The sequence below is a fragment of the Lolium perenne genome, chromosome 6, assembly GCF_019359855.2.
Source record: "Lolium perenne isolate Kyuss_39 chromosome 6, Kyuss_2.0, whole genome shotgun sequence".
Lineage (NCBI taxonomy): Eukaryota > Viridiplantae > Streptophyta > Magnoliopsida > Poales > Poaceae > Lolium > Lolium perenne.
Window position 1 is genome coordinate 231,054,972 of NC_067249.2, and position 13,861 is coordinate 231,068,832.

General features: G+C 44.4%; 1 protein-coding gene across 1 annotated transcript; it reads right to left on the minus strand.

The window, feature by feature from the left end:
* Positions 1-9,707: 9,707 nt before the first annotated feature.
* LOC127305965 (lysM domain-containing GPI-anchored protein LYP6) lies at positions 9,708-12,318 on the minus strand. The gene is made up of 5 exons (XM_051336566.2): positions 11,524-12,318; positions 11,004-11,121; positions 10,748-10,909; positions 10,633-10,664; positions 9,708-10,160 (listed from the first exon to the last, which is right to left on the minus strand). Exons 1-5 carry the CDS (start codon positions 12,182-12,184, stop codon positions 9,877-9,879), a joined length of 1,257 nt encoding a protein of 418 aa, XP_051192526.1. The 5' UTR covers positions 12,185-12,318; the 3' UTR covers positions 9,708-9,876.
* Between the last annotated feature and the right edge of the window lie 1,543 nt (positions 12,319-13,861).

Genomic DNA, 13,861 nt, shown 5'->3' on the forward strand with positions numbered 1-13,861 from the left:
AGGAAACAGTCACTATGCCGATGACCAGAAGCCGTCGGCCCAATGTAGATTGCCGTTAGCGTAGGGCTATGCCAATGGCTGCCGGCGGTGTATTCCCGTTGGCGTTAGATGACATCGATGCAGGCTCCAGGACCGTTAGGGTAGGAAAGTCGTTGGCGTAGCTGGTAGGCTTTAAGACAGATGGCCCCCACTTAGACGGCTACCAGCCATTTTGGTACGTCAACGGCTAAGCCATCGACCTAGTTTTTCTATAAGAAATCATTTTTTCAAATTTTTTAAAATATTTGAATTGTTTGACTCGTTAATGGCATAAGGAACAACTTTAACTCTAAGCACGCTTAGTCTAAGATCAAATTGCTCACTCTTGGTTAAACTTTCCGGTTGGTCATCCACCCTCACATAGTTTCCATCCCATCATGTTTAACTTTTTTGATCCTTTTTATGATCTTCGGAGAGAGAAGTTATAGTTTTCTAACAATAGTACCATGTCAATCCTATAAATACTTGGGCCATGATATCACACATCTTTATTTTCTGAATTTTAAACAATTATTTGACTAAACAATAATGAATAAGTAATAATAATCTTGAATTCATATAACAATAAAATGAATTTTACTTTTCTTTTGCCTTTTTCTATTTAAAATGGAATAGGTCATATCTTTAAATCCGTAAATCATAATGTTTATTTCAAAATAGATCAAAATTCATGTTTTTTAATTTTCCTGGCAACCAAATCACTTAGCATGACTATATCTCAAATGATTTTAAAATTTGAAGTTTTTATAAATTTATATTTTTCTATGTGTAAAAATGGCGGTCCACGGCGGTGGAGACTGAAAAAACATGGGCCGACGACAAGGCCGTCGGGGTAGGTGTGATGCCGTCACTTCGTCGTCACAACCAGGTCTTCTATGGCCACATGGCACCCCCTATGCCCACGACATTCCTACACCGACGACTAGAAGGATTATGCGTCGACGGTGCAGACAGCTGCCTTCAGCCTAGCATGTCCTACGCCGATGGCTTACCTGGACCGATGGCCGTGTTGTTGGGCTGCCTTGCTTGGGGCCTACGCCGATGACCGCAACTTAAAGCCTTCACCGTAGGTAACGGCCGTCGACACCTTAACCGTTTCCTATAGTCTAAGAATGAATTGATCTTCTTAATTAACTAAGACTAAGATCAGCGTCTTGCTCAAGAATGTTTGTCAATGATGGATGTTCCATAAAAAAGTTTCCTATGATACCAATTGCTGGGTTATTTCCACGCGCTTCATCTTCACTAGCCATCCATTTGTTATCTTGAAATTATAGTTCGGATCCATTGCAAAGCATGCACACTTCCCTTTCGTTAAATTTTAAACTATGGTCATAAAGGGTATCACAAAATTACTTCCTTTTAAAACTATATGTAGAAATGTTTGTCAATTTTTTTGACACTTTTAAATTTTTTTTGTAGAGGAGCATATGCACCCGGGAGATGAATTGAATTTCCCTTTTTCTGCAAATAATTTTTCTTACCCTATGGATGAACATTTTCCAATATTGCAAATGTTGAATTTACTAGAAGGAAAAAAAATACAAAGAGGGCAATATTTCTACAATAATTGATGGCATACGTTTCTAAAATATTGCCGGCATACATTTCTATAATCCTATTTGAGGTCAATTTGGAATATAAGTACGCTTTTGTAGAAATAAAATTATTGTAATATATCCGATGTGTTAGAAAAAAATAGCTAGGCCACGTGAGGTGCACGGGTTAATGACTAGCACTATTAATTTGTAGATTGATGGCAGCAGCCTCTTTAGAGTCGGATGGAAGAATGTATAAGCATTGTGAAAACTGACACGAGGAAGATCAAGTTATGTCAATGTCTACCCACTTACTTCCTCTATGCCAAAATATATTGCGTACTAGTTTTTATTAAAGTTAAATTTTGTAAATTCAGTTCAAGTATATAGAAAAAAGTATCAACATGTACAACATCAAATTGATTATTAGAACCATTATGAAATATACCTTCAGATTGCATGTATTTGATTTTGTAGATGCTGATAATTTATTATATATGCATATGCTTAAATAAACCTAACAAAGTTTGACTTTGATGAAAATTAATATGCACTATATTCTGAAATAGAGCGAGTATTATTCGTTTTACCATCTTCTCCCTATTTTACCTATATGTCACACCAAAAAAAAAGAACAAAATATCAACAAGCTAACAAGTCTTGCAGAAATCTGAGACTCAGATATATGTGTTGTCTCCAGTCTCAACCTAAATTTTCTTAATAGCTCTGCGACCGCGCTTATAAAAACGGAGAATATAGGTCTGTGCTTGATTGCACTATTACCCTCCAATAGTTCGGTTTGCTGCAAAATAATACAGACATTGACTACCTTTTTTGTCTAACTAGACAACAGCATAGTAGATGCAGCTTCACTTGGGGTTTCTCCAAGTCTAGGATCAGACTACACCTGCCCAATCTTGCCTTCCAGAATCTCACTCTGAAGGATATCTTCATTCCACGGAGTTTTTTTTTTTGACTGTATACATTTCTATATATGAACATTCCCCGGAGTAGTTGCAGCTTCACTTGAAGTTGTTCCAAGTTTAGGATCAGACTTCACCTGGCCAATCTTGTCTTCCAGAATCTTACTGTGCAGGAGATCTTGGTTCCACCGAGTTGTTGTACTAAAGCACGCAACAAGTTTAGATAGTATTATTAATGTCATTGTCTTTAATTTGTGATGTTATAATGCAGTTGGAAGAAAACCGGTATATATCTACCATTCTACCTACATGAATTTTATAGTGCATTTATTCTATATACACTAGTATTTTTAAAATCATGTTTGCTATCATCATAAAACTGTTGTCCCTGGAGAGAATATTGAACATAATAATCTTATATAACCTAGAGGTAACAAGGCTATTAATTAAAGAAACCTTCAAGTGGACCATATGTACAACATACAAACCCTAGCAAGTTAAATGGATATTTCATAGGATAATTCATGTTAAAGTAATTAACTCTGGAATATGCATACCTCGGTGTAGCAGTCACCAAGTATTGCATGTAAATGGCAAGATTGTACCAGAGGAATGCAACCAAGGCCAGCATCAATAGTGAATGGAACAAGGCTGAAAGGATCTGGGATACAAGGCAGGTCGCAGGAGAAAGTATCACACATGGAAGAAAACCAGACATTAACCATCCAATCGATTTTTCGAGGGGAAATACTTTCATGGGCCCGAGAGCGACAATGATTAAACAGGCAGCAACATTGATCCAGCCACAAAACGAGAGGAACATAAGAATCTCCAGCTCGTCAGTCACCATCGCCACATTGAAGATCAGCGCCATGAACAAAGTCGAGAGTAGCACCACAAAGGGTAATCCAACATGAAGAGCAGCGCTGAGATTTTGTAGACTCTCCTTGGTAGGGCTGGAGGGGCGAGGCACCAGGTGGATAGCCAGCTCGGCCCCGTTGTGCAGGCGATGCACAGCGAGAGAGTAGCCCACGTTTCCCGCAGCCCATGCCATGCTGAAGAACAGGATGAAAGTGGCTGTGGCTGAGCCTATCGCAGTGGTGGCAAAGAAGGCCAGCAGGGGGCCGTAGGAGAGCCGGCTGAATTCAATGTAGTACCACCGACTCCTCCACCGCTGGATGAACAGGAGGAAGAAGAAGAAGGCCTCTGAGCAGATACTGAGCGACAAGATCCACACTTGGGACATAGGGTGTCCGTGGAAGTACAACATCAATAAGACAGGAACGGCCACGGCCACCACCGCCGTGAGAACCGACATTATGACGCGCAGACTCCCACCTCTAGCGGATGACGTCGGCCCCTTTTCTTCGCTTCCGGCGGTGCCCTCGACGGAGGCAGAGGAAACATCCATGGCAATCAGGACGGCGGCGGCGCTAGCAGCAGACATCGGCGGCGGCTGTCCTTTCCCCAATCTCCTTTCGTCGGGGCTTTGAGAGGGTGGCGTCAGGAACTTTTCTGCGCTTCCGGCGGTGGCGGCCCTTCCCCCCGATCTGGAGTTTTTGAAGCACTCCGGTATTCCGATCGAGCGCGTTAAGTCGGCACTTCCATAAATCATCCTGAGGAAGGTTTGCTTTACCGTGATCGGGTCGAGAAGAAGGTGCCGTCTGGAACGCAGGTTTTTTACAGGAATTCTGCAGGAAAGGATTTTTGCAGCAAAACTTTCCTTCAAAGCGTTTTGCAACACAGGATTCCATTGTAGGAAAACCACAGGAAATATTCCTAATTACACAGGAAAACTAGAGGAAAGAAAGACATCCGGTCTAACCTCATTTTTTTTCCTATCCTGCTCCCTCCAAATCACAAGCCGGGGCATGGAAACTGACTGAATCTCGCGCTTGCTGCTGCCATGGTATGGGCCATGAAACCCATATGTCGCAAGATCAGTTGGAGAAAAAAACGTTTTGCATAGTCATCCTCTCACTCTATCAAGACGGTGAAGAGGGGATTGGATGGGAAGATGTGAACTTTTTTTTTTTTGAGAGAAAGATGTGAACATTTGGGAAACCAGGAAAGGCGCACCAGGATTTTTTCTTTAGTTTGGTTAATAATTGGGTTTCTAAAAAAACTCGAATTTTAGAAATAATATGCCATATTTTTTATTAAAGAAATAATACGACGATGCTTTTTTTTAGATCACGACGATGCTTTTGTGGTTAAGTTTAGTAATAGTGCTTTTGTGGTGATAATTTCGGTAATTAAATTTAGTAGGGAATTACCTAATAACTTAGCACCTATGTGGCGGTACCTGTCAGGTCGAGCGATGAGGTTCCGAAGTCAAGTTTACTGCGATCGAGTTGGCTAACCCGATAGACGATCACAGGATAGGAGCCGGCATGTTTTTCTTTCATAGCTGTAAGTGATAAGGACCACGTGTCGGTGATTGAGCATCTCCAACATGCGCGTGCTACCACCGCACGCTAAAACAACTATACAACGTTGTTTTTCTAGTTCTAGTGTCTGCATTTGCGAATTGGTTCATTAGAAGCTATAAAATTTAGCGTGTGGTTGTCAAGCGCTTCACGAGGCGCGGTAAAACGCACTTCCGCCAGACAAAAAAAAGGAGTAAGAAGATGGTGTAGCTATTTAGCTTCAATCGATCTAGAGTTGGAAAACAATGAATAGAAATATGATGTATTTCCTCCTTCTCACCAAAAGTGTCAACTTTGTCAAAATTTGGTCGTTGAGACACTTTTGATGGAACGGAGGAAGTACAATTGATTGATCAAACTAGTTGGGATGATTATCTCCTATTCTCTAGTGTCAATATAGTGCATCTTCTGCCAATTTTTCACCACTAAAGATGGCGAACGGAATTTACCATCTTACACAGACCAATAGCTTTGGTGATCCGGCTAGTAGCATGTGCAAAATCCATCAAAGGTGCTTGCTTTCAAAGGATACTGCTTTTTTCCGTGCAATCAGGTTCGATTAATGGGATTTTTGGTCCTGATTAATGCACTTACCTCGTTTAATGTGTGGGCATCTGTTTCGTTTCACGAGACTATAGAAAAGGAGTTCCCTCGTCTATGTATGACAGACGTTTCGTTTCATGTGCCCAACAGAAAAACATGCATGCATGATCTCCTCGGATGCGGTCACAATCACTTAAGTAGCTTCTAATTTATGGGGTGTTTTTTTTTCCTGGATCACGGCCCCTCCACGTCACTGATCCGTGGCGGTCTCTTACATCCGGGCGGTCGATTCTCTCCATCAAGCAACCAACAACGAGGAACACACATCGAATCTCAGCCCTTTCCTGCTCATCCCCTCTAGACAAATCATATCTGCCTAACTAGTTCTATAAGTAGAAGCTCATTGTCACACACCGCGTGCGGATTGCGCGTGTGACTATGACTTAGACTTGGTTTCCATGAGATGGTTTGGACGGTTTGGGAAAGACCGGTTGGTGGTGTCACCCCAATCTTGAGATGGAATAATAAGATGCGCGCAATGCGTAAACATCTCTCTTGATGGGATGCCCACATGGCTGGTATTCTTAAAAAAGAGAAGGCCAATGCGCAGATGGCGAATCTTCTTCACGAAGAGGAACTCAAATGGTATCAACGATCCAAAGCCCAATTCATTTTGGAGGGAGACTCAAATACGCGATATTTTCATGGCTTAGCCAATGGGAGACATCGGAAAAAACGTATTCACTCTCTTAATCAAGAGGAAGGGTTGATTGAAGGCCATGAGCAACTCAAATCTTACATTACTAATTATTATAAAGATCTGTTTGGTCCTTCGGAGGAAAGTTCATTCTGTCTTAACGAGGATTTAACGGATGATACACCCCAAATTTCTTTGGAAGAAAATGACCTACTAACCGCACCCTATTCTGAGGAAGAGGTTTAGAAGGAAGTATTCCAAATGCAATGCAACAAAGCACCGGGTCCTGATGGTTTTCCAGAGGAGTTTTATCAAACTTTCTGGGATACCATTAAACATGACCTTCTAGATCTGTTCAGTGCTCTACACCTAGGACAGCTAGAATTATTTTGTCTTAATTTTGGTGAGGTAATCTTGTTACCAAAAGTTAATGAGGCTGAAAGGATTCAACAATATAGACCTATTTACCTCTTAAATGTAAGTTTCATGATTTTCACGAAAGTGGCCACCATTAGACTTAATACGGTTGCGGATCATGTCGTTCGGCCATCACATATCGCCTTCATGCAAGGAAGGAACATCCTCGATGGAGTGGCGGTGTTACATGAGACGGTACATGAGATACATACTAAGAAATTAAACGGGGTTATTTTAAAATTAGATTTTGAAAGGCGTATGATAAGGTAAAGTGGTCTTTTTTACAACAGACACTCAGGATGAAATGTTTTTCTCCAGAGTGGCGTGCTCTAATTAATGATTTTGTGTATGGAGGTAGTGTGGCAATCCGGGTTAATGATGACAACAGCCACTATTTCCAAACACGAAAAGGGTTACGCCAATGGGATCCGTTATCACCGATGTTGTTTAACATTGTAGCGGATATGCTGGCTATACTCATAGAGCGGGCCAAGTCTAATGGTCAGATTGAAGGTGTGATCCCCCATCTAGTTGATGGGGGTTTATCTATCCTTCAATATGCCAACGATACAATTCTGTTTATGGATCATGATATCGAGAAAGCTCGAAATCTGAAATTAATTTTGGCAGCTTTTGAACAGTTGTCGGGATTAAAAATCAATTTCCATAAAAGTGAATTGTTTTGTTTTGGTGATGCCTAAAATGATATCACTCTATATACAGAGTTGTTTGGTTGTGGGCAAGGCCAATTTCCTATTCGCTATTTGGGTATTCCGATTCATTACCGGAGACTTACAATTGCTGAATGGAAAATAGTGGAAGAAAGACTACAAAAATGCCTTATTAGTTGGAAGGGTAAATTGTTGTCCCTGGGAGGAAGATTGGTACTCATTAGTTCGGTACTGACAAATATGGTACTGTATATGTTATCATTCTTTCTCTTACCAAAAGGAATACTACATAAACTCGATTATTATCGATCCAGATTCTTTTGGCAAGGGGACAGCGAGAAAAAAAGTATCGACTGGTTAAGTGGAGTATAGTTTGTAGTCCCAAAGATCAAAACGGGCTTGGAGTTCACGACCTGGAGGTCGAGAATTCAGCTCTGCTAGGTAAATAGTTGTTTAAGCTTCTTACAGAGGATGGGATTTGGCAAACTATCCTTCGGAGAAAGTATATCGGCTCGAAGACGCTATCCCAAGTGATTTGGAAACCTAGGGATTCTCACTTCTGGGCTGGTCTCATGGCGGTAAAAAATGTCTTTTTTCGCCATGGTACTTTTTTGATTAAGAATGGTGCACAGATACGGTTCTGGGAAGATGTTTGGTTAGACAATGCACCCTTAAGTGAAAAGTATCCTGCTTTGTATAGTATTGTTCGTCGCAAAGGTGATACCATTGCCACAGTAATAGCTACCTCACCCCTGAATGTGACGTTCAGACGGGTTTTGCTTGGACAAAGGCTACATGCAAGGAATGCCCTAATTAATTCACTGGCTGGGAGATATTCACCTATCGCCTGAACCGGACGAATTTAGATGGAATCTCCATGTAGATGACACTTTCTCGGTCAAATCTTTATACAATACAATCCTTCATTTTGATATACCAGTTGATAGTAATAAGAAAATTTGGAAGATGAAGATACCATTAAAAATTAAAAAAATTGGATGGTATCTTCGTGCAGTAGTTATTCTTACCAAAGACAATCTTGTTAAATGGAATTGACACGAAAATACACAGTGTGTTTTTTGTCATCATGATGAAACCATTAAACACCTTTTTTTCAGTGCCAATTTGCGAGATCTATATGATCAGTCATCCAAGTAGCGTCTACCTTGTATCCTCCCACCAGTGTGGCCAATGTCTTTGGCAATTGGCTTCATGGCATCGGTTCAAGGTTCAAGTTGCTTCTTAGGGTGTGGGCGCTAGCAGTTATCTAGACGCTTTGGCTAAGTAGAAATGACAAGATTTTTAATGATTAAAATTGTTCTTTGTTTCAGGTCATCTCCGTTCGTGGTTACCTCTTCAGCGAGTGGAGAACCGAGACCTATTTACGGAGGTCTGTACACGGTTGGAGGCTACAGCAAGGGATACTTTTTCCCTACATAGGTGGCAGCATAGCCTTCAGATTGCAGCCCCACCCACACCTTAGGCGTTATATGATTCATCGCTTCGATATGTATTTCGCCTAGTTTCTTTGTTCATTTTTTGACTTGAGATCTTTAAAACGGTTGTGTGCATCATGGTTATGCAGAGGCTGGATGTAATTGCTTCTAAAGTAATAAAGCATCCTTTATCGAAAAAAACATAGCACCGATCGATCATGTTTCCATAGTCAAACGGCCACTTGTTGCAACCTTTCTTATAGATGATAGGTGAGTGAGATCGACGCTCTTAAAATGCGAGATGTTTGGAGATGGCATTTCACTCCTATGTTCCTGTGGACAAATTGGTTGGGTTGTTCACTGTTCTTTTGTCCGGCCTAATTCGGCCATGCAAATGTGGAGGCCACAATTTGACACACCAGCCACCAGTACATCGGTATACTTGCACTTGAATCATGAAAATGTGCTCAGCTGAAAGCTCCATGCTAAAGCATTCACCGGATCTGCTGGGCAGGTGGTGGAGGATTTATTTGGTCTCAGAAGAAAAGGTGCAGTCAAACAGTCAAAGAGAAGAAGAATAATAAAAGAGAGAGCAAGAAAGCAAAACTCGTCTCAAATTGCTTTGTAGTGGCACAATCAGTACATACACTTGGGGCTCTCTTTTCTGAAGCCGGAGAAGATGGCATCAGGAAAAGAACCACTTCCCTCAAAAATAAAAGGGAAAAGAACCACACCCATGCGTGGCTGCTCAATCTAGAAACAGCTGTAATCTTGATGAGGGATCATCAGTCTGCACTTCATTGGTAGTAGTACAAGTGAAGTACATATATACCTCCATCTTGAGTGTTGGTTGGCCAATCAACAAAGCGCTCTTCTTTCTTTATTGAAAGAAAACATCATTCGGTGGTCAGTGCAAATGTTGCAAAGATATCTTCTTAGATGCTGCTTGCATCCAGCAGCTGGGCGATCTCATGAAATAAAGTTCCAAGGGATGATTCCCCTAGAAAGAACGAGGAGCAACAAAACCATTTTTTTATTTCGAGAATGGAGCTGCAAAAACATGGCTAATATGATACTCTCCACTTGCCTGCCCAAAATGAAGCTACTACTACCAGTTTTTAGTTACAACTTAAAACAGGTAAACATAACACAAATCAAAAACTAATAATTGACAAGGTGCAATTCACATATGGAAGTGGAGAAACAGACATAAAATGAACCAGGATAGGATTTTCCGCGGTTTGCTCGTCAGAAGTGGTGCCTCTGAGATGCTTCCAGCAGGGCCATCCGCTGGAGACGTTCTGGGGAGTGTGAAGGACCCTCCTTGCACCGACGAACTCGGCGGCGGTTCCGGCATTTCGCCGCCTGCTTCTGCAGGCGCTGGTGCAGATAGCGGAGGGATAGACGTCGAGTAGTCACGGTTCACTATTGTCGGTGGGTCTGTGAGTAGAGGGACTTGATGTGGCCCTGCGTGGAACGAACTGTCAGAAACAAAACTTTTTGGCCCGGAACAGCAGGACTAGACGGATCAAATGAGCTGAACTATAATCATAAGTAATCATAAAACATCAAAGGAGATGTGCATTTTTCAAGGTGTTTAAGTTTAAAGATCTTGTCAGTCGTGTTGTTTACTAATCTGAACTTTGTTCCGAGTTGTGAGATTTTACTGATATTCAGTAAGAAATTGTGATGTCGGTTACTACAACAATGCATCTGCATGTAAACAAGGGTTAGTGCGGAAGAATTTGTGAGCGTATGTTGATGCAACAGATATATTCAGGTAGTGCAGTTTGCGCATCGAAAAGTTTTTGTTCAGAGTGTTCTTGTTCAGAGTGAAAAATGCCTAGTTTGTGGTGCAGAGTCTACAAGGACGGAACGGAATGCTGTCACAGCCCTGGGTCTGAACCTACAGAGAAAAGATTACAGCAACAGCAGTTACCTGGGCATTTCGGTTGAAGGCCAGTGTTTAGCCTGCAAAGGGAAAGTAAGATTTTGAAAACGTGATACTAGAAAACTGGGATACACTGAAAAGCATTGGGCAACATGGTGCTTACAAAGTTTTAATGGTTCCATTTACAAAACCTCCATAGCTGCAAGAAGAAACATTGCAGCCTGCACTTGTGGCGTGGGTGCTCGCATTGCCCAGAAGCACGTTGCTGTTACTACACTGCGTGCTTGGGCATGATCCTGACAATGAAGCTGGTGTGCAATACAAACTGGTGCAGAAAAGAAGAGAGGAATTATACTCCATAAAAAAATTGAGCGGTAATGCTGCATTGTGTAACAGAGAAGGTATAAGCTGAATTTTACTTGAGATTTCCTGGCCCACAACTACACTGCACACAGTTGCCAGCAGTAAGCGCATAGGTCCCATTTGCCACAAGCAATCCATGGTCTGAAGCAGACTTTGGGAATGAGGATGCACATGCTAGAAACAAAAATATACAGCAAAACATCATCAGAAATATAGTAGGCGAATGCTCATGTTCAGAAAAGAGCAAGCAGAAGTAAAGCAGACAAAAACAGAGATCCACCATGAATAATTGAGTACTCTGCATGATAATTTGTTCTCAAAAGATGATTGGTAAGGAATAGGTGAACTCAGGGTGTTCAAATAATTGAGTACTCTGCATGATAATTTGTTACTACACTACATTTCACTCCAACACCAAGTACAAACATTCACATTTATGCCCCGTAGATCAGGCAATAGAGCATGGCAATCCAGTAACCAAGATCAGTAACGCCGTGACTCTTACTGTCTACGGACCATCCTTATAAAATGTGGCTAACAGATAGAAGAAAAGATCAGCAATTCGATAATACTTACCTGGCAATGGGATGGCGAGGATGTCTCCCGGCGCGGCGACCGGACTGCCCATGGCGTTGACGTTCATGACATCCGTGACGGTTGTCTCGTACCCGGCGGCGATAGCAGGCACGGTGTCTCCGACCTGCACGACGTAGGAGAGGTACACCGCGGGGAGGTTGCTGTCGGAGGAGTTGAAGCAGACGCATGGGAGCGGCACGACGAGCGGCTGGCCCGCGTCGAGCGGCGCGTCCGGGTCGGCGTCCGCGAGGCCGTTGGCGCCGCGGATCTGGTCGGCGGAGGCGAGCCCCGCGAAGACGACGTCGGCGAGCGTGGCGAGCGTGTCGGCGGGGCGGGCCGCGTAGCGGACGGCGACGGACTTGCGGACGCCGTCGGCGCAGGCGCAGCGGGCGGGCACGCGGAGGAGGAGGCCCGCGGGCAGGATGCGGTGCGCGGCGCCCGGGGCGGCGAAGTCGAGCGCGTTGGCGGCGAGGAGGGCCGAGGGGTCGGTGGCGAAGAGCGCGGCCACCTCGGACACCTTCATGTCCGCGTATAGCGTGTAGCCCAGGAGCGCCGGGCAGGAGTCGGAGCCCGAGCAGGGCTCGATCGTCGTCTTTGCGTCAGAGGCCACGATCGCGGCGAGCATTACGGCCGCTGCTGCCACGAAGGCGGACAGCTCCATTGTTCCCGATCGAGAGATGCTAGCTTGGTGCTTCGTCAGGCAGGCCGTGGAGCTCGATCGAGAGTGAAGTGAAGTGTGCAGCGGCTAGCTAGTATGTGTAAGCTGTGAGCTGTGCAGGAGCGTGGAGTAATCGATGGGGGCCTGGCCTGGCCTGGCCTAGTCGTCAGTGGGCGAAACGGGGCGCTGATGCGTGGGTTTGTAATGGCGGGAGGAGAGCTTGTTTGGTTTTGGCAGCTCGTCATGGGAATCTGTGCCAAAACCGGGGGAGGAGGAAAGGGTCGCAGAGAGACGGCCGGAAGGGCTTTCCCGTGGCAACCATTCGGTTTCGCTACCTGACCTGTGGGATTGATGAGGAAAAGCAGATGAGTAGGCAGGGCGGCGTGCGACACGCGACCGTTTAGGCTTCTGCGCAGGTAAAAGTGAGTCCTTATTAATTCACCCGGCCGCCTCCGCGTCGCAATCGAAACGTCGTCAACTTCACGTGACACTCTTCCTGCTTCACTTTATTAATTCACCCGTATTGAAGAGCAATGGTGAAGCATCGCACATTTGCACGCGCCATTAATTGGTACAGCTACCTACACGTACGCCACGCATCCATCCATTTCGTGGGTCTGTTTTTATTTATTTTTTCCTTTATTTCGCTGCAACCAAATCGCTCGCATCCTTTCCTCCCTTCTTTCATCTTCTTCTCTTCTTCTCCCTCGCTCCAAACAACGAAAACAAAACATGGCGAGATATGTACGAGTCAAGCACGCCCATGCACGAAATGCACTAATGCATGCACGTCCAACTATCGCTCAAAATTTTAAAATTCATCTCTAAATAAACTAGCCTCCTACTACCACAAGCTAGCTAGGGCGCACGCTACTCAATGGGTCAAAACTAAAACACAATTCCATGCCATGGAATGGAAAGCATCCCTGTTATCCAGCCTTTTTTTTTCCTACTATACCCAAACTCTACCATCGCTTACCCCATTTAACATGTTTTTTTCCTACTCCCTCCGTCCATAAATATATGCCAAAGATTTATTTGAATTTGGATGTATCTATACACTAAATCGTGTCTAGATACATTTAAATTTAGATAAATTTTTAGCATTTATTTATGGACAGAGGTAGTACTATATTTCGCAGCGACAAGCGGCGAAATAGCAACGGCTTCAGGTACGGCGGCGACTTCTTCGCACCGGCAACTGCTTCGTGCACGGCCTCTGGCATGGCGGCGGCGGCCTCGCGCTGCACCCAGCGATGACCACGGTGGTGGCCATGGTTGTGGCGGCGGCGGAGGCCGGCACCTGGACCATAGCGACGGCGAGGGGCAACAAGAGGTGCCCTGCGGTGGCGGAGGCCACCATTGCGGTTCAGGCGACGTTGGTGGCGGCGCCCGAAGTTCCGGCCAAAGTTCCGGCGACGAGCAGCGGCGACCGGTCCAAAACTCTGGCGGTGAGCGGCAGCCAGACCAAAGTTCCGGCGACGAGCAGCGGCGACCGGTCCAAAACTCTGGCGGTGAGCGGCAGCCAGACCAAAGTTCCGGCGACGAGCAGCGGCGACCGGTCCAAAACTCTGGCGGTGAGCGGCAGCCAGACCAAAGTTCCGGCGACGAGCAGCGGCGACCGGTCCAAAACTCTGGCGGTGAGCGGCAGCCAGACCAAAGTTCCGGCGACGAGCAGCG

What these genes read in the sequence shown, in the direction of transcription:
- LOC127305965 (XM_051336566.2), bottom strand. Translation starts at nt 12,184, where the DNA reads ATGGAGCTGTCCGCCTTCGTGGCAGCAGCGGCCGTAATGCTCGCCGCG. An exon ending in CCTCGCCATCCCATTGCCAG is followed by an intron (nt 11,122 to 11,523) that starts GTAAGTATTATC and finishes TTTTGTTTCTAG; the next exon opens with CATGTGCATCCTCATTCCCA. An exon ending in AATGGAACCATTAAAACTTT is followed by an intron (nt 10,665 to 10,747) that starts GTAAGCACCATG and finishes TTCCCTTTGCAG; the next exon opens with GCTAAACACTGGCCTTCAAC.